This window comes from Salvelinus namaycush, unplaced genomic scaffold (assembly GCF_016432855.1).
Source record: "Salvelinus namaycush isolate Seneca unplaced genomic scaffold, SaNama_1.0 Scaffold344, whole genome shotgun sequence".
NCBI classification, from domain to species: Eukaryota; Metazoa; Chordata; class Actinopteri; order Salmoniformes; family Salmonidae; genus Salvelinus; species Salvelinus namaycush.
Window position 1 is genome coordinate 150,001 of NW_024060386.1, and position 21,435 is coordinate 171,435.

The window sequence follows — 21,435 nt, forward strand, 5'->3', positions numbered from 1 at the left end:
CATTATAGACATCCACCGTAGTGTTAGAAACCACACTATAGACATCCACCGTAGTGTTAGAAACCACACTATAGACATCCACCATAGTGATAGAAACCACACTATAGACATCCACCGTAGTGTTAGAAACCACACTATAGACATCCACCGTAGTGATAGAAACCACACTATAGACATCCACTGTAGTGTTAGAAACCACACTATAGACATCCACCATAGTGTTAGAAACCACACTATAGACATCCACTGTAGTGATAGAAACCACACTATAGACATCCACTGTAGTGTTAGAAACCACACTATAGACATCCACCATAGTGTTAGAAACCACACTATAGACATCCACCATAGTGATAGAAACCACACTATAGACATCCACCGTAGTGTTAGAAACCACACTATAGACATCCACCGTAGTGTTAGAAACCACACTATAGACATCCACCATAGTGTTAGAAACCACACTATAGACATCCACCGTAGTGATAGAAACCACACTATAGACATCCACCGTAGTGCTAGAGACCACATTATAGACATCCACCATAGAGATAGAAACCACACTATAGACATCCACCATAGTGATAGAAACCACACTATAGACATCCAGCGTAGTGATAGAAACCACACTATAGACCTCCACCATAGTTATAGAAACCACACTATAGACATCCACCATAGTGATAGAAACCACACTATAGACATCCACCATAGTGATAGCAACATGACCTTTTCTCTGTGACATGGAGGCAGGGAGCTGGGATAGCAACATGACCTTTTCTCTGTGACATGGAGGCAGGGAGCTGGGATAGCTACATGACCTTTTCTCTGTGACACGGAGGCAGGGAGCTGGGATAGCTACATGACCTTTTCTCTGTGACATGGAGGCAGGGAGCTGGGATAGCAACATGACCTTTTCTCTGTGACATGGAGGCAGGGAGCTGGGATAGCAACATGACCTTTTCTCTGTGACATGGAGGCAGGGAGCTGGGATAGCAACATGATCTTTTCTCTGTGACATGGAGGCAGGGAGCTGGGATAGCAACATGACCTTTTCTTGTGACATGGAGGCAGGGAGCTGGGATAGCTACATGACCTTTTCTCTGTGACATGGAGGCAGGGAGCTGGGATAGCTACATGACCTTTTCTCTGTGACATGGAGGCAGGGAGCTGGGATAGCAACATGACCTTTTCTCTGTGACATGGAGGCAGGGAGCTGGGATAGCAACATGACCTTTTCTCTGTGACATGGAGGCAGGGAGCTGGGATAGCTACATGACCTTTTCTTGTGACATGGAGGCAGGGAGCTGGGATAGCTACATGACCTTTTCTCTGTGACACGGAGGCAGGGAGCTGGGATAGCTACATGACCTTTTCTCTGTGACACGGAGGCAGGGAGCTGGGATAGCTACATGACCTTTTCTCTGTGACATGGAGGCAGGGAGCTGGGATAGCAACATGACCTTTTCTCTGTGACATGGAGGCAGGGAGCTGGGATAGCTACATGACCTTTTCTCTGTGACATGGAGGCAAGGAGCTGGGATAGCTACATTACCTTTTCTCTGTGACATGGAGGCAGGGAGCTGGGATAGCTACATGACCTTTTCTCTGTGACATGGAGGCAGGGAGCTGGGATAGCAACATGACCTTTTCTCTGTGACATGGAGGCAGGGAGCTGGGATAGCTACATGACCTTTTCTCTGTGACATGGAGGCAGGGAGCTGGGATAGCAACATGACCTTTTCTCTGTGACATGGAGGCAGGGAGCTGGGATAGCTACATTACCTTTTCTCTGTGACATGGAGGCAGGGAGCTGGGATAGCTACATGACCTTTTCTCTGTGACATGGAGGCAGGGAGCTGGGATAGCTACATGACCTTTTCTCTGTGACATGGAGGCAGGGAGCTGGGCTAGCTACATTACCTTTTCTCTGTGACATGGAGGCAGGGAGCTGGGATAGCTACATGACCTTTTCTCTGTGACATGGAGGCAGGGAGCTGGGCTAGCTACATTACCTTTTCTCTGTGACATGGAGGCAGGGAGCTGGGATAGCTACATGACCTTTTCTCTGTGACATGGAGGCAGGGAGCTGGGATAGCAACATGACCTTTTCTCTGTGACATGGAGGCATCCTACTGGATTGACAGAGATTTTTGTCCCTTTAAATTTACCCATCGGAACAGTGACCTTAATATTTAAACTGGGATGACATGTAATCTATATGTAATCTCTCTCACTCTCACTCTCACTGAGCCCCGGCCCCAATGTGCCTTTCATTCTTTCTTTCATTCTTTCTTTCTATAGCGCCTTCTACCAGCCTCCTCTTGTGTGTGTGTGCGTACATGTACAGCTAAATACAGCTCTCCCTTCGCTCTCAGTCTTGGTTTGCGTATTTGTTTCGTTAGAGCCGTCGGGAACAAACCAGTTGGATGTTGAGAGACGTATCCATCTCTAGGTTTTTTAGTGAGCTGTAGTCTATCCTAAATCCAGGCAGATCAGATGCATGTGTTTCAGGAGGAGAGGAGGAGGAATCTCAAAGGTCGTCTGTCTGTGTTACAGTCTAGAAACCCAGAAGCTTGATGTGAGAGATGTATTGGGTTTAGCTCCTTCCAGTGGCTGAGGAGACAAATGCACTGAACTGGTGTCTATGAGCTTGGCTGTGAAACTATGTGACTTGGATGTGTGCATCAGTTGAATTCTGTCATAAAGTAGTGTCCATATAATCTCTCTGTGTCTGTGGATCGAAGATGTCTGGTTTCATGTACTAATGACTTGAGAGGAAAACGTCTAGGTCCATTAGGGACTACTTCACCACTGTGACTCCTGTGGCGGATAGGAGCTGCTTAATTCATGTAGAGAGGAAAACAATTGCACTGATCGTGTGATGATAGTATGCTTTAAATCTACTACAGAACTGATGAGATTCTGATGAGATTCTGATGAGTTACTGATTGTGTGAGGATTGTTAAGTTAATCAACTGGCTAATGGCCAGAATATTTTAGTCTGATGATTGGGGTGAATTAGATGAAATAACACAATCGGTTTCAGACCGTCGTTTAACCCACATCTTTTACCTATATTTCTCCTTTTATCTGGGTTAGATATGTTTCCTAGATATTCTGCTCTAAAATATGTTAAGCTATAAGGCAAGCTGAAGCTTTCAGGTTTAATTATATTTTTGGTAAATGGAAAATGGGTGAAAATGAGTTTTCAAATAAAATATTATTTTAAGATGTAGCAAATGCTTGTGTCTCTGTGCAGCTAACTTTAATCTCTGTGTGAAAATATATCTGTGTTACTTTATTCCTGTGGTACATTATCCCTGTGGTACATTATCCCCGTAGTACATTATCCATGTGATACATTATCCATGTGTTGCATTATCCCCGCGGTACATTATCCCTGCTGTACATTATCCCCGTAGTACATTATCCACGTGTTACATTATCCACATGTTGCATTATCCCTGTGGTACATTATCCCTGATGTACATTATCCCAGTAGTACATTATCCACGTGTTACATTATCCCTGTGGTACATTATCCCCATAGTACATTATCTATGTGATACATTATCTATGTGATACATTATCCATGTGGTACATTATCCCTGTGGTACATTATCCACATAGTACATTATCTATGTGATACATTATCCCTGTGGTACATTATCCCTGTGGTACATTATCCCCATAGTACATTATCTATGTGATACATTATCTATGTGATACATTATCCATGTGGTACATTATCCTTGTGGTACATTATCCCTGTGGTACATTATCCCTGTGGTACATTATTCACAATATAGCTGGTAATATTAACTGTGTATGTGTTTTGTATTAGCTGACATCATCTCCACGGTGGAGTTTAACCCTTCGGGGGAGCTGCTGGCCACAGGGGACAAAGGAGGAAGAGTGGTGGTCTTCCAGAGAGAACAGGGGGTAAGAAACACACACTCTCTCTCTTTCTTTCTCTCTCTTTACCTTTGTATCTCTCTCCCTCCTTCCCCTCATCTCTGTCTCCCACCTCCCTCTCCCCAGAGAGTATAACATGTCTAAGCTGTGTTTCTCTCCCCCTCTCTCTTCTGCCCTCCTCCTCTCTCCTTCCAAACTAAGAGTCAGCCCCAGCGGCGAGGGGATTATTTTATTTACGGTACCTTCAAACCAACCTGTGTGTTCCTCTGCTCTCTCTCCCTCTCCTCTCTCCCTCTTTCTCTCCCTCCCTATCTCTCTCTCTCCCTCTTTCTCTCCCTCCCTATCTCTCTCTCTCTCTCTCTCTCTCTCTCTCTCTCTCTCTCTCTCTCTCTCGCTCTCTCTCTCTTTCCTCGGTCTTTCTCTCCCTCTCTCTCTCCCCCTCCCTCTCCACCCCAGACTAAAAGCGAGCCCCAGAAGCGAGGGGAGTATAATGTGTACAGTACGTTCCAGAGTCATGATCCAGAGTTTGACTATCTGAAGAGTCTGGAGGTAGAAGAGAAGATCAACAAGATCAGATGGCTGCCGCAGCAGAACTCTGCCTACTTCCTCCTCTCCACCAACGGTGAGTGTGTGTGTGTGTGTGCGTGTGTGTGTGTGTGTGTATAGGAGTTAGAAGCAGTGGAACCATAGCCAGAGGAGCTCCATCTGGTCGTGTGGCCCTGCTGTGTGTGTCTATTCATACGTGGGTGTCCGTGCATGAGTGTGTGTGTTCTGCTGTTGCATCCATGCGTGAAGCTCTCAATCGGCAAGGATTCTGCTGGTGGCTTTGGCTCAGTCAAGCAGAACACACACATATCTAATAGGCTAGAGGCAATGAACAAAACATTAAGAACACCTTCCTAATATTGAGTTGCACCTCCCCCCACACACACTTCTGCCCTCAGAACCGCCTCAATTCATCAGGGCATGGACTACAAGATGTCGAAAGCGTTCCACAGGGATGCTGGGCAATGTTGACTCCAATGCTTCCCACAGTTGTGTCAAGTTGGCTGGATGTCCTTTGGGTGGTGGATCATTCTTGATACACACTGAAACTATTGAGCGTGAAAAACCCAGCAGCTTTGCAGTTCTTGACACACTCAAACCAGTGCGCCTGGCACCTACTACCATACCCCTTCAAAGGCATTAAACCATTGTCTTGCCTATTGACCCTCTGAATGGCACACATACACAATCCACGTCTCAATTGCCTTAAGGCTTAAAAATCCTTCTTTAACGTGTCTCCTCCCCTTTATCTACATTAATTGTGACATCAATACCTTTGACCTGGATTCACCTGGTTAGAGCAGGTGTACAATATACAGTATGTATCTGCCTGAACCATTATTTACAGGTTACCTACAGTACACCTGGTTCTACTGATTAACCCATGGACTTGTTTCTGATCCTCCTTATGACAACAGTTATAACATCACTATGTCATCTCTATGACCACTGTCATAGGCAACACCATCCAGGCTGGCATCAGTCCATCACTGTGACAGATTGAACAGCAGACGCAGCTCACACCACCCACACTCACGGTAGCATGGAGTTTAATACTCTCTCTTTATTATCTCTCCCTCTCCCTTTCTCTCTCTTTCATTCTCTCTCTCTTACATTCTCTCGTTCTCTCTCTTTTTTTCTCTCTGTTTCGGTCTCTCCCTTTGTGTTCGGTGTACGTGTGTGTGTGTGTGCGTGCGTGCGTGCGTGCGTGCGTGTGTGTGTGTGTGTGTGTGTGTATAGATAAGACAGTGAAGCTCTGGAAGATTCGTGAGAGAGACAGACGACCAGAGGGATACAACCTGAAGGATGAAGACGGACGAATCAGACACCCATCCACAATTACCTCATTACGGGTGAGAACACACACAGACGCGCGCGCAAAAACACGTACAGACGCACACACACGCACACAGACACACACACACAGTATCTCATAAGGACAGAATAATACCAGGTCATACGAGTTACACACAGACACACACACACACACACACAGTATCTCATAAGGACAGAATAATACCAGGTCATAAGAGTTACACACAGACACACACACACACACACACAGTATCTCATAAGGACAGAATAATACCAGGTCATACGAGTTACACACAGACACACACACACACAGTATCTCATAAGGACAGAATAATACCAGGTCATAAGAGTTACACACAGACACACACACACAGTATCTCATAAGGACAGAATAATACCAGGTCATACGAGTTACACACAGACACACACACACACACACACAGTATCTCATAAGGACAGAATAATACCAGGTCATACGAGTTACACACAGACACACACACACACACACACACACACACACACACACACACACACAGTATCTCATAAGGACAGAATAATACCAGGTCATAAGAGTTACACACAGACACACACACACACACAGTATCTCATAAGGACCGAATAATACCAGGTCATAAGAGTTACACACAGACAGACACACACACACACACACACACACACACACACAGTATCTCATAAGGACCGAATAATACCAGGTCATAAGAGTTACACACAGACAGACACACACACACACACACACAGTATCTCATAAGGACAGAATAATACCAGGTCATAAGAGTTACACACAGAAACACACACACAGTATTTTATAAGGACAGAATAATACCAGGTCATAAGAGTTACACACACACACACACACACACAGTATCTCATAAGGACAGAATAATACCAGGTCATAAGAGTTACACACAGACACACACACACACAGTATTTTATAAGGACAGAATAATACCAGGTCATAAGAGTTAATATATCGGTGTCCCGAGGGGTCCCAAGATGAGAAGGATGTTGTTTGATATCACTGACATGAATACTTTATGAACGAGGATATATAAACAAATGCTTGTGTTTCAGTCTTCCGGCAATATACGATATTACTCTTCCAAATTAACTCATAGAAGTTTGGCTATTCCAAATGACTTTGCACATTGCCATTGAATATGCAGCTCATTTCTCTCAGTACAGGTCTATTTCTCATGGTACATTCGCTCCTTATCACTGAGAGAAGAATCCGTTTTTCAATACTCTGGTATGGAGAATCATTTATATGACAGATCTCAAATCAAACTTTATTTGTCACATGCGCCGAATACAACGTGTAGACCTTACCGTGAAATGCTTACGTACAAGCCCTTAACCAACAGTGCATTTCAAGAAGAGTTAAGAAAATATTTACCAAGTAGACTAAAGTTAAAAAAAAGAATAAAAAGTAACACAATAAGAATAACAATAAAGAGGCTATATACAGGGGGCACCGGTGTCACGTTGTTCGTAATAATGGTCGGACCAAGGCGCAGAGTACGTAGAGTTCCACATATTTTATTAGAGAAAGTGAAACTTAGAAAAACCAAAACAATAAAGAATTAAGAACCGTGACGACAATACAGTGCTAACAGGCAACTAAACATAAACAATATCCCATAACCCACAGGTGGAATAAATGCTATTTAAGTGTCATGACGTTGGCCTGTGGGTAAGGTTTATGACACCCCCCCATAAATACCTTTCTCCCTTCCCTCTCTCTCTGACTCTACTGAAGGACACTTGAATAGCCTTTGTTAAACATAGAGAGTCTGGGAACATCAAACAAGTGGAGGGAAAGGAACCATATTTCGGTAATAGAACCAGTTGAAAATATGCGTTGGTACTTAATGAATATGATGTCAGTTCGGTTGCCATCTGAGACATTATGACTGATGACAGAACGACATAAACTGTATCTGCGAAAGTCTACACATTATAGTTATCAGATTCACATGGAATTGTTGTGCAATTTAAACTATTTGTGAAAAGATTAAATGTAATTTTAGCTTCCAAATGAGAGAATTGGGTTTTCATAAGATTAGAGCTCTGCTCAATCAGTGGCCCGCCCCTGTGAAGAGACATGGGTTATAAACTATGAAACACACCCTTCTCTCCCTCCACTATATAAGCCCTTGACGAAAATGTAACCTCCTGTTCCGGGTACATTAGGACAACGGTCCGATGTCAGAAGGATTCAGATAATAACTACAGAACGAAGCCAACCTCAGCGTGAGCTTTGGTTGCGAATGGTATGAACTTTTAACTCTTATTCGCTACAGAAGTGATACCTCCTAGCCGTTGAGTTAGCAGCGGCCTTTGTAAACGTGGGCTAGGAAAGGACGGACAGAGTATCCCGTTTACCACACAACGACGACACTACAGTGTTTCCCGTTCACCACCAGAGACACTCTTCAAAGGACAAAGGACTCTGTCGGGCAACACGGCCTTCCATCTACCACCAACCTATTGAAGCGCAGCTCAGAGTAAATATTGATTGCATTTTCCTTTTACAAATGGGCAGTAATTTAGAATGCATAAGATTCTGTATGTACGATAGAGTAGCTGCCTACGGCCCGATAGAGACATCGCTTCTCCCTTTGTTCTTCAGTTTTCCCGCTCGTTCACTCAAACCCAACCCCCTTTCCTTTGTGTAACCAGCTGTCATATCTGTTCCGTTCGCTAGGGACATTTTCCTATATGACATCATTTGTAATCAAGGTATGATTCATTCTGTGTATATGTAACTCTGTGTGATTAGTTAGGTATTTAGTAAATAAATAATTAAACCCACTTTTGTATTGCTGATTCAACTTGTTAGCCAGGGTTCGTGAAGATAACCAAGAATTTGCAACTTTCAGATGAGACTGAATAAAGGATTAAATATTGACTGCTATTGATGCAAAAGATTACTAAGTCTTTAAGAGTTTATTCGGAAGATAACTGCTCTATAAATATTATTTAGTGGTGCCCCGACTTTCTAGTTAATTACATTTACATGATTAGCTCAATCAGGTAATATTAATTACAGAGAAAGGATTTTATAGAATAGCATGTCATATCACTTAATCCGGCATAGCCAAAGACACGACATAAGTATGATCCCCAATTAGAGACAACGATAACCAGCTGCCTCCAATTGGGAATCATACAAATCACCAACATAGAAAATAAACCTAGAACCCCACATAGAAAATATAAACTAGAACAACCCCCCAGTCACGCCCTGACCTACTCTACCATAGAAAATAAAAGCTTTCTATGGTCAGGACGTGACAACTGGTACCGAGTCAGTGTGCGGGGGTACAGGTTAGTTGAGGTAATTTGTACATGTAGGTAGGGGTGAAGTGACTATGCATAGATAATAAACAGCGAATAGCAGCAGTGTACAAAGGGGAGGGGTGGTCAATGTAAATTGTCTGGTGGTGATTTTATTAATTGTTCAGCAGTCTTATGGCTTGGGGACAGAAGCCGTAGAGGAGCCTTTTGGTCCTAGACTTGGCGCTCCGGTACAGCTTACCGTGCGGTAGCAGAGAACAGTCTATAACTTGGGTGACTGGAGTCTCTGACAATTTAAGAGCTTTCCTCTGACACCACCTATTATGTAGGTCCTGGATGGCATGAAGCTTGGCCCCAATGATGTACTGGGCCATTCGCATTACCCTCTGTAGCGCCTTACGGTCAGATGCCAAGCAGTTGCCATACCAAGCGGTGATGCAACCAGTCAGGATGCTCTCGATGGTGCAGCTGTAGAACCTTTTGAGGATCTGGGGACCCATGCCAAATCTTTTCAGTCTCCTGAGGGGGAATATGTTTTGTCGTGCCCTCTTCAGGACTGTCTTGGTGTGCTTGGACCATGATAGTTTGTTGGTGATGTGGACACCAAGGAACTTGAAACTCTCGACCTGCTCCACTACAGCCCCGTCGATGTTAATGGGGGCCTGTTCAGCCCGCCTTTTCCTGTAGTCCACGATCAGCTCCTTTGTCTTGCTCACATTGAGGGAGAGGTTGGTATCCTGGCACCACACTGCCAGGGCTCTGACCTCCTCCCTATAGGCCGTCTCATCATTATCGGTGATCAGGCCTACCACTGTTGTGTCGTCAGCAAACTTAATGATGGTGTTGGAGTCATGTTTGGCCACGCAGTCGTGGGTGAACAGGGAGTACAGAAGGGGACTAAGTACACACCCCTGAGGGTCCCCAGTGTTAAGGATCAGCATGGCAGACGTGTTGGCATGCATCTATTAATGGCCTCTCTCTCTCTCTGTCTCTCTGTCTCTCTGTCTCTCAATTCAATTCAATTTAAAGGGCTTTATTGGCATGGGAAACATATTTTAACATTGCCAAAGCAAGTTAAATAGACAATAAATAAAATTGAAAAAAAAGAAAAAAAAGAACAGTAAACATTATAGAGACATTTCAAATGTCATATATCTATGATGTGCAAATTGTTAAAGTACAAAAGGGAAAATAAATAAACATAAATATGGATTGTATTTATAATAGTGTTTGTTCTTCACTGGTTTCCCTTTTCTCTCTCGCTCTCTTCCTCGCTCTCTGTCTCTCTGTCTCTCTCTCTTCTCTCTTCACTCCTATCTTCTACTGTACTGTATGTCATATACCATAATGGATGACATCTGTGTGTCTCCACAGTCTGTTGGGAAGTTGGGAATAGTAGAGTGTGGCTGTTACCGAGGTTGAAAGGCATGGGGGGAGAATGCAGTGTAATGTGAGTGTGGTTCCTCTGCAGGCCCTCCTTGGCTCCTCAGTCCTAACACCAGCTCACTAGGCCCTCCCTGGCTCCTCAGTCCTAACACCAGCTCACTAGGCCCTCCCTGGCTCCTCAGTCCTAACACCAGCTCACTAGGCCCTCCCTGGCTCCTCAGTCCTAACACCAGCTCACTAGGCCCTCCCTGGCTCCTCAGTCCTAACACCAGCTCACTAGGCCCTCCCTGGCTCCTCAGTCCTAACACCAGCTCACTAGGCCCTCCCTGGCTCCTCAGTCCTAACACCAGCTCACTAGGCCCTCCCTGGCTCCTCAGTCCTAACACCAGCTCACTAGGCCCTCCCTGGCTCCTCAGTCCTAACACCAGCTCACTAGGCCCTCCCTGGCTCCTCAGTCCTAACACCAGCTCACTAGGCCCTCCCTGGCTCCTCAGTCCTAACACAAGCTCACTAGGCCCTCCCTGGCTCCTCAGTCCTAACACCAGCTCACTAGGCCCTCCCTGGCTCCTCAGTCCTAACACCAGCTCACTAGGCCCTCCCTGGCTCCTCAGTCCTAACACCAGCTCACTAGGCCCTCCCTGGCTCCTCAGTCCTAACACCAGCTCACTAGGCCCTCCCTTGCTCCTCAGTCCTAACACCAGCTCACTAGGCCCTCCCTGGCTCCTCAGTCCTAACACCAGCTCACTAGGCCCTCCCTGGCTCCTCAGTCCTAACACCAGCTCACTAGGCCCTCCCTGGCTCCTCAGTCCTAACACCAGCTCACTAGGCCCTCCCTGGCTCCTCAGTCCTAACACCAGCTCACTAGGCCCTCCTTGGCTCCTCAGTCCTAACACCAGCTCACTAGGCCCTCCCTGGCTCCTCAGTCCTAACACCAGCTCACTAGGCCCTCCCTGGCTCCTCAGTCCTAACACCAGCTCACTAGGCCCTCCCTGGCTCCTCAGTCTTAACACAAGCTCACTAGGCCCTCCCTGGCTCCTCAGTCCTAACACCAGCTCACTAGGCCCTCCCTGGCTCCTCAGTCCTAACACCAGCTCACTAGGCCCTCCCTGGCTCCTCAGTCCTAACACCAGCTCACTAGGCCCTCCCTGGCTCCTCAGTCCTAACACCAGCTCACTAGGCCCTCCCTGGCTCCTCAGTCCTAACACCAGCTCACTAGGCCCTCCCTGGCTCCTCAGTCCTAACACCAGCTCACTAGGCCCTCCCTGGCTCCTCAGTCCTAACACAAGCTCACTAGGCCCTCCCTGGCTCCTCAGTCCTAACACCAGCTCACTAGGCCCTCCCTGGCTCCTCAGTCCTAACACCAGCTCACTAGGCCTACTGCTATGGCTCCTCAGTCCTAACACCAGCTCACTAGGCCCTCCCTGGCTCCTCAGTCCTAACACCAGCTCACTAGGCCCTCCCTGGCTCCTCAGTCCTAACACCAGCTCACTAGGCCCTCCCTGGCTCCTCAGTCCTAACACCAGCTCACTAGGCCCTCCCTGGCTCCTCAGTCCTAACACCAGCTCACTAGGCCCTCCCTGGCTCCTCAGTCCTAACACCAGCTCACTAGGCCCTCCCTGGCTCCTCAGTCCTAACACCAGCTCACTAGGCCCTCCCTGGCTCCTCAGTCCTAACACCAGCGCACTAGGCCTACTGCTATGGCTCCTCAGTCCTAACACCAGCTCACTAGGCCTGCTGCTATGGATCCTCAGTCCTAACACCAGCTCACTAGGCCTGCTGCTATGGATCCTCAGTCCTAACACCAGTTCACTAGGCCTGCTGCTGTGCTGTCTACCACTACATTAAAGTGGCGACATACAGTACATGAAGTCATATGGAAAGATGTGTACGTGTGTAGCAGAGACTGAATGGCTGTATAGAAGCAGGCATTCACGGTGTACTGAAATAGAAAGAGCCCTCAAGGTATTCATAGTCAATCTGTGAATGCTCTCGCAGTCTTAGATTCTATGATCTGTGATACAATTAAGTTTGATGATATTTAAGTGATATATTCCTGAGGTCACAGAGTCAGTCATGTGATGTGAAAAGATGTGCTCCCTCCCTGCCAGGTGCCTGTCCTCCAGAACTCAGATCTGATGGTGGAGGCGACAGCGCGGCGTGTGTTCAGTAACGCCCACACCTACCACATCAACTCCATCTCCGTGAACTCTGACCTCCAGACCTACATCTCCACGGACGACCTCAGGGTCAACCTGTGGAACCTGGAGATCACTGACCAGAGCTTCAGTATCCTTTCACCTTTACCCCTTAACCCCATACTAACATACCCTCTGTCATAGTTTATCTGTCTACAGTCGTGGCCAAAAGTTTTGAGAATGACACAAATATTAATTTTCACAAAGTCTGCTGCCTCAGTTTGTATGATGGTAATTTGTATATAGTGATCAGGTGAATTGCAACTAATTTCAAAGTCCCTCTTTGCCATACAAATGAACTGAATCCCCCCAAAAAACATTTCATCTGCATTTCAGCCCTGCCACAAAAGGACCAGCTGACATCATGTCAGTGATTCTCTCGTTAACACAGGTGTGAGTGTTGACGAGGACAAGGCTGGAGATCACTCTGTCATGCTGATTGAGTTCGAATAACAGACTGGAAGCTTCAAAAGGAGGGTGGTGCTTGGAATCATTGTTCTTCCTCTGTCAACCATGGTTACCTGCAAGGAAACACATGCCGTCATCATTGCTTTGCACAAAAAGGGCTTCACAGGCAAGGATATTGCTGCCAATAAGATTGCACCTAAATCAACCATTTATCGGATCATCAAGAACTTCAAGGAAAATTATTCAACTGTTGTGAAGAAGGCTACAGGGCGCCCAAGGAAGTCCAGCAAGCGCCAGGGCCGTCTCCTAAAATTGATTCAGCTGCGGGATCGGGGCACCACCAGTACAGAGCTTGCTCAGGAATGGCAGCAGGCAGGTGTGAGTGCATCTGCACGCACAGTGAGGCGAAGACTTTTGGAGGATGGCCTGGTGTCAAGAAGGGCAGCAAAGAAGCCACTTCTCTCCAGGAAAAACATCAGGGACAGACTGATATTCTGCAAAAGGTACAGGGATTGGACTGCTGAGGACTGGGTTAAAGTCATTTTCTCTGATGAATCCCCTTTCCGATTGTTTGGGGAATCCGGAAAAAAGCTTGTCCGGAGAAGACAAGGTGAGCGCTACCATCAGTCCTGTGTCATGCCAACAGTAAAGCATCCTGAGACCATTCATGTGTGGTGTTGCTTCTCAGCCAAGGGAGTGGGCTCACTCACAATTTTGCCTAAGAACACAGCCATGAATAAAGAATGGTACCAACACATCCACTGAGAGCAACTTCTTCCAACCATACAGGAACAGTTTGGTGACGAACAATGCCTTTTCCAGCATGATGGAGCACCTTGCCATAAGGCAAAAGTGATAACTAAGTGGCTCGGGGAACAAAACATCGATATTTTGGGTCCATGGCCAGGAAACTCCCCAGAGCTTAATCCCATTGACAACTTGTGGTCAATCCTCAAGAGGCGGGTGGACAAACAAAACCCACAAATTCTGACAAACTCCAAGCATTGATTATGCAAGAATGGGCTGCCATCAGTCAGGATGTGGCCCAGAAGTTAATTGACAGCATGTCAGGGCGGATTGCAGAGGTCTTGAAAAGAAGGGTCAACACTGCAAATATTGACTCTGCATCAACTTCATGCAATTGTCAATAAAAGCTTTTGACACTTATGAAATGCTTGTAATTATACTTCAGTATTCCATAGTAACATCTGACAAAAATGTCTAAAGACACTGAAGCAGCAAACTTTGTGAAAATGTATATTTGTGTCGTTCTCAAAACGTTTGGCCACGATCGTACAACATTTCTAGGTTACCGACTGCTGCTTCAAATAACCTAGGAACAAGTGCTAAGCCTGTATTCTGTTCGTCTGTCTTGTCTTGAACACCATTTAGCTGAACTGTTACTTGTCCCTGAGCATGCCCCTCCCCAGACATTGTGGACATTAAGCCGTGTAACATGGAGGATCTGACAGAGGTGATTACAGCAGCAGAGTTCCATCCTCAGCAGTGCAACACCTTGGCTTACAGCAGCAGTAGAGGGTCAGTACGACTCTGTGACATGAGGAAACAGGCGCTCTGCGACACACACTGCAAGTGTGAGTACTGGGAACAGGCATACACACAGACACACGTATTCAAACACACACACACACACACACACACACACACACACACACACACACACACACACACACACACACACACACACACACACACACACACACACACAGCTTTGTACAGCTAACCTTGTGGGGACACACAATTCAGTTTTTTCCCCTCTAACCCGTACTCTTACCCTAATGTTAACCCTAACCACAAAACCTAACCCTAAACCTAACCCTAGGCTTAACCCTAGACTTAACCCTAGACCTAACCCTAGACCTAGACTTAACACTAGACCAAACCCTAGACCTAACCCTAGACCTAGACTTAACCCTAGACCTAGACTTAACTCTAGACCTAGACTTAACCCTAGACCTAGACTTAACCCTAGACTTAACCCTAGACCTAGACTTAACCCTAGACTTAACCCTAGACTTAGACTTAACCCTAAACCTAAACCTGCTCTACAAAGGCAAAACGCAGTAACTACGAATTTGGTCAAAAATCTTTGATCTATTGTAATGGCCAGGTATATTATATTTTTAATGTGGTGTATTTTTTTCCTGACACAAGAACAAGCCAGAATATATCATAGTGGATTAGAAATTGCTGTCTGTCGACAGAAAAATACTTTGAAATCAGATTTTGCAGCAAAAAAATTACGTAGTTAACTGCATTTTGTCTTTGTAGGGCAGTATAACAGGCCCCCATTAGGCACTGACTCTCAGGAACAACACGTACACGCACACAGACCCCCCCCCCCCCTACACACAGACCCCCCCCCGCACACACACCCCTTGGGACATTATTATACACCCCCACAGCAGGAACAGGACAGAGGGGCATGGCAGGTGGACACTCTCCAATGTCTGAGACACACACACACACACACACACACACACACACACACACACACACACACACACACACACACACACACACACACACACACACACACACACACACACACACACACACACACACACACACACACACACACACACACACACACACACAGCCCTGTGATGAATACCACCTGTGAATCCAGCAGGACTCCAGTAAGCCCAGCACCGTGACATTGATTTGTTTTCTCTCTCCCTCATCCCTTTATCCGCTCGTTTTTCATCCCTCGTTAGACTCCCCACTGACACACAGAGCTGTTCTCCCTGTGTGAACATAGCAAGGGGGCAGGAACACACACACACACACACACACACACACACACACACACACACACACACACACACACACACACACACACACACACACACACACACACACAAACACACACAGAATTGATTCAATTCTTGAATGCTCCCCCTGGTTTGATAACAGACTCGTGGATGCATAGCTTGTTATTACTGTGGTGTAACCATTCATCTCTTCCTCCCTCAGTCTTTGATGAGCCAGAGGACCCCTCCACTCGTTCATTTTTCTCAGAGATCATCTCTTCCATCTCAGACATCAAGTTTAGTCACAGCGGGCGCTTCCTGATGACACGGGACTACCTGACGGTCAAGGTGTGGGACCTCAACATGGAGACCAGACCGGTCCAGACATACCAGGTAGTCTACGCTGTGTGTGTACGCTGTGTGTGTACGCTGTGTGTCTGGATCTGATCTCCCAGTATGTCTGTCTGTGACCAGATAGTGTAGACCGGAGATCACCTGTCACTGTGGGGGGTTTACTAACAGTCAGTATCAGTCTTAGAGATGAATCCAGGGTTCAGTAAGTGGTAGGGAAGACAGGGGATTGGGTTGGCTGTAGTCTATGTCATTTGATTTGATTTATCTAAACTTTATTTAACATTAACATTGTAGGTCAATTGAGGACACCTTTCTCTCCAGAAGGGTAGTTGCATCGTTCATATCAGTGACATTGTAACAATAGTGATCTTGTTGTTTGTCCCCAGGTCCATGACTACCTGAGGGGTAAGCTGTGTTCTCTGTACGAGAACGACTGCATCTTCGACAAGTTTGAGTGTGTCTGGAACGGGTCAGACAGGTGAGTGTGATCTTATGTGTCTGTGTGTGTCTCTGTGTCTGTGTGTGTGTGTCTCTGTGTCTTTGTCTCTATGTGTCTTCTTCTTACAATCTCTTCTTGTCTCTCTCCAGTGTCATTATGACGGGGTCATATAATAATTTCTTCAGGATGTTTGATCGGAACACCAAGAAAGATGTGACTCTGGAGGCTTCCAGAGAGAACAGCAAACCCCGGGCCATCCTCCAACCACGCAAGGTAATACTGTAACACTATACAGTTACATATTAAATATGTGCCAAAACTCTTTTATTTTGGATTGATGGTATGTAATATATGTATATATTCTATACAGTATATTCTGTAAGTCTTTGTATGGTTATTGGATAGAGAGGTGAAAGATAGAGGAGGTATATTATAAGACCCCGTCATTATGACACTGGAGAGAGACGAGGAGAAATAGCAGTGGCCGGATTGGAAGCCATGCTGCAGCGGCCCAGGTCGCTAGGTCACCCTAGGCCACTGATGGTATGTTTTAATATATTTGTGGAAGATTGGCAAATGTCCAATTTTAGAATTTTTTGGTGTGTAACTGAAGAGGAGGAAATATTAACAATCAGTGTGTACAAGGATGTGCTCATGAAGTCTCTCCTCTCCCCTCCTCACCTCCCCCTCCTCTACTGCTCACCTCTCCTCTCCCCTCCTCACCTCCCCCTCCTCTACTGCTCACCTCTCCTCTCCCCTCCTAAACCTCTCCGCTCTTCTCCTCACCTCTCCCCTCCTCACCTCTACTGCTCACCTCTCATCTCCTCTACTGTTCACCACACCTCTCCTCTCCGCTCCTAACCTCCCCCCTCCTCTACTGCTCACCTCTCCTCTCCCCTCCTAACCTCCCCCCTCCTCTCCGCTCTTCTCCTCTCATCTCCTCACCTCCCCCCTCTTCTCCTCACCTCTCATCTCCTCTCCCCTTCTTTCCTCTTCTCTTCTCTTCTCTCCCCTCCTCTCCTTCCCCTCCCCTCCTTTCCTCTCCCCACCTCACCTCACCCCTCCTCTCCTTTCCTCTCATCTCCTTCTTTCTAGGTGTGTGTGGGAGGGAAGCGTCGTAAAGACGAGGTGACTGTTGACAGTCTGGATTTCAGTAAGAAAATCCTCCACTCCACCTGGCACCCACAGGAAAACATCATCGCCGTGGCAGCCAGTAACAACCTTTACATCTTCCAGGACAAGGTCACCTAGGGGTCAGCTTACTTCTGACCTCTAACCCCTGACCCCACGCAGGGGAAGAGATGGAGGGGGAGACTGAGAGGATGGAGAGAGCGCTGGGGGGGGAGTTACAGAGACAGAAGAGGAGAGGGATGGAGGGGAGCTACAGAGACAGAAGAGGAGAGGGATGGAGGAGAGGTACAGAAACAGAATAGGAGAGGGATGGAGAAAAAGAGAGAGAAAGAGAGATGGATGTTTGTTTACCTCTTCACTAAGTGTTCCTCCTCCTCCTCTCCTCTTGCCTGCCTTGTTGCTGTGAGTCTGATATGGCTGGAGGGAATGCTGGAATTCCCGGAATGGGAATTTCCACAACACACTTGGGAATTCCCGCTCCAAATGTGAGAGTGTTCAGCCTGGATAAAGTTAGGATGAAGACAGATGCTTCTTCTAGGCCTGAGTGGAATGAAATTAGCCACCTGCTCTGGCCTGCGCAAGCCTCTCCATGGCCTTCAGTTAACTGTTTTAGATTTTCATTTGAGTGACACGTGAAGGAGCGTTGGAGCGTTGTCATGCAACCAGAGTAAGACTGGACTGGACTGGAGTCACAGATCAACTGAGACGTAGCAGAACACTCTGTCTCACCAGTCGCCATTTTGTTTCCATAACAAGATAAGACAGGAGAATATGGATAGAACACAGACCTTTATCGCAGTTACTGAAGTATCTCCTGTCCTCTCCAGCCACTAGGCCACATCTGTCCCGTCCCGTCCGGAGGTTAAACAGGAGGTCACTGGACATGGACATGACTGTTACACAACTAACTGAATAACAGTATCCTCACTTGCATAGTACCAGCTGTAAACCTGTGTGCTAAGTGTGGATATTGGGAGCAACACAGTCTGAGAGTATGGATGTTTTGGCCTGTTTCTGACATGATAATAACGTGAAGGATGTGACGAGGCCTCTTTGACATTCAGGTGTTTATTTTATGTGATGATGTCTCTTTTTCTTGTCAATGATTCTGTTTTTGAAGCTGTGGTGCCTTTTTTTGGTATGTGGGGTTGATGAGGGAGGAGGAGGACGATGGGGAGGATGAAGAGGGAGGTGAAAACAATGCAAGTGTGAATGTTTTTACCCAGAAATATAGGGGGAAAAAGCTAAGCAAATTTAAGTTACCATTGAGAAGTACTTGAATTTATCGAGTTTACTTTATAATTTCATTTTAGCAACTGACTGCACATTTATAATTTAAGGGGTGTTTATGCATATCCCTGTTTTGACCACTCCGCAGTAGTCTCACCATGCAGTGTATTTATATAACCAGCTAAAAGACAAGACACAACAGTCCTATTATAGCTCAGTAAAAGACAGCGGGTTCTGTGTCTCATAACCAGCGCCCATAGTTTTCCCTAGTCAGGTCACACAGTGAGGAACACCACTACTCCGAATACATCCATAGAGGTTCTCCATGGCTGTGTTTCTCTTCTGTTCTTTGGGGTGAAGTTGACGCCAGATGCTGATCTTAGGTCAGTTTTGTGTTTTCCCCTCTAAGGTAAGGTTAGAATTGGGGAAGGGGAAGCTGATCCTAGATATCTGCCTACAGACAACTTCTAGCTGCAGTGTCCAACCAGAGAGGATGGTATCATGACTTCCAGCTTAACAACCAGTGATGAGGGCTCAATGATATCAGTGACTTTTAGCTATGTGTGCATCCCAAATCACACCCCATTCCCTTTATAGTGCACTATTTCTGACCAGGGTCCATGGGGCTCTGGTCAAAAGTAGTGCACTTTAAAGGGTATAGGGTGTAATTTGGGAGGTACACGATGATTCCTTTACAAAGTATTGTCTTCTAAGCAAATTCAGTTGTGTAACTTGGAAACAGTTTGTATGGCTCAGAATGTAATGAAATGCAATTAATTTACCATGCAGTCTTCACGCTTACTGGAATTATTTTGGAATAAAAAAGTTTAAGCACGCGGTTTCTGTCCTTTTTGTAGTTATAATAGATCTTTCAGGGAAATGTTTAGGTGTCCTTTTTGTAGTTATAATAGATCTTTCAGGGAAATGTTTAGGTGTCCTTTTTGTAGTTATAATAGATCTTTCAGGGAAATGTTTAGGTGTCCTTTTTGTAGTTATAATAGATCTTTCAGGGAAATGTTTAGGTGTCCTTTCTGTAGTTATAATAGATCTTTCAGGGAAATGTTTAGGTGTCCTTTTTGTAGTTATAATAGATCTTTCAGGGAAATGTTTAGGTGTCCTTTTTGTAGTTATAATAGATCTTTCAGGGAAATGTTTAGGTGTCCTTTTTGTAGTTATAATAGATCTTTCAGGGAAATGTTTAGGTGTCCTTTTTGTAGTTATAATAGATCTTTCAGGGAAATGTTTAGGTGTCCTTTTTGTAGTTATAATAGATCTTTCAGGGAAATGTTTAGGTGTCCTTTTTGTAGTTATAATAGATCTTTCAGGGAAATGTTTAGGTGTCCTTTTTGTAGTTATAATAGATCTTTCAGGGAAATGTTTAGGTGTCCTTTTTGTAGTTATAATAGATCTTTCAGGGAAATGTTTAGGTGTCCTTTTTGTAGTTATAATAGATCTTTCAGGGAAATGTTTAGGTGCATTTGTTATTGTGTTCTCTGTTCATCGAACTGTTCACAGTGGAAGTTAGTGGAAGTGCCACTTAGTCCTCGTTTGAAAAATCAAGAGCGCCCTCATCTGGAGAAAGGCATAAAAATGTCCTGCTGGTCTTCCTCATGTGATCTCCTATCCCATAACGTAAATAATAATCATAATGGTTAACATACATTTAGAGTAAGGGCACATATAACTCATTTAGGGGACACAAATCTTTATCTTTAGGCTATTCCAAAAATATAAATTATTATTCTGAGTCGACCAATTAAGGCATTTTGAAGCAATAATAACTTGTTGCAGGATATTATATAAGCCATAGTCTTAGACAGAGTAAAGGCCTATACATGGATATTATATAAGCCATAGTCTTAGACAGAGTAAAGGCCTATACATGGATATTATATAAACAAAAGGCTTAGACAGAGTAAAGGCCTATACATGGATATTTGCATTTATTAATTTTTAATTTAAACTTTATTTAACTAGGCAAGTCAGTTAAGAACAAATTCTTATTTACAATGACGGCCAACCCCTCCCCTAACCCGGCCAACGTCTCCCCTAACCCGGCCAAACCCTCCCCTACCCCGGCCAAACCCTCCCCTAACCCGGCCAACCCCTCCCCTACCCCGGCCAACCCCTTCCCTAACCCGGATAACCCCTCCCCTAACCCGGCCAACCCCTCCCCTAACCCGGATAACCCCTCCCCTAACCCGGCCAACCCCTCCCCTAACCCGGATAACCCCTCCCCTAACCCGGATAACCCCTCCCCTAACCCTGACAACCCCCTCCCCTAACCTGGATAACCCCTCCCCTACCCCGGATAATCCCTCCCCTAACCCGGATAACCCCTCCCTCAACCCGGATAACCCCTCCCCTAACCCGGATAACCCCTCCCCTAACCCTGATACTACCTATTGGATCTATTATTCAC

The 21,435-nt window shown here is 45.7% G+C and overlaps 1 protein-coding gene across 1 annotated transcript in view; it reads left to right on the forward strand.

Annotated features, from left to right (window-relative positions):
- Positions 1-17,903, forward strand: part of LOC120040350 (serine/threonine-protein phosphatase 2A 55 kDa regulatory subunit B beta isoform-like) — a 22,549-nt gene extending 4,646 nt beyond the window's left edge. The window contains exons 2-10 of the mRNA XM_038985538.1: positions 3,848-3,945; positions 4,375-4,540; positions 5,704-5,816; positions 12,591-12,768; positions 14,516-14,680; positions 16,083-16,252; positions 16,600-16,691; positions 16,802-16,925; positions 17,748-17,903. Coding sequence (XP_038841466.1) covers positions 3,848-3,945; positions 4,375-4,540; positions 5,704-5,816; positions 12,591-12,768; positions 14,516-14,680; positions 16,083-16,252; positions 16,600-16,691; positions 16,802-16,925; positions 17,748-17,903 — 1,262 coding nt within the window. The remainder of the gene's footprint in view (positions 1-3,847; positions 3,946-4,374; positions 4,541-5,703; positions 5,817-12,590; positions 12,769-14,515; positions 14,681-16,082; positions 16,253-16,599; positions 16,692-16,801; positions 16,926-17,747) is intronic.
- The last annotated feature ends 3,532 nt before the right edge of the window (positions 17,904-21,435 follow it).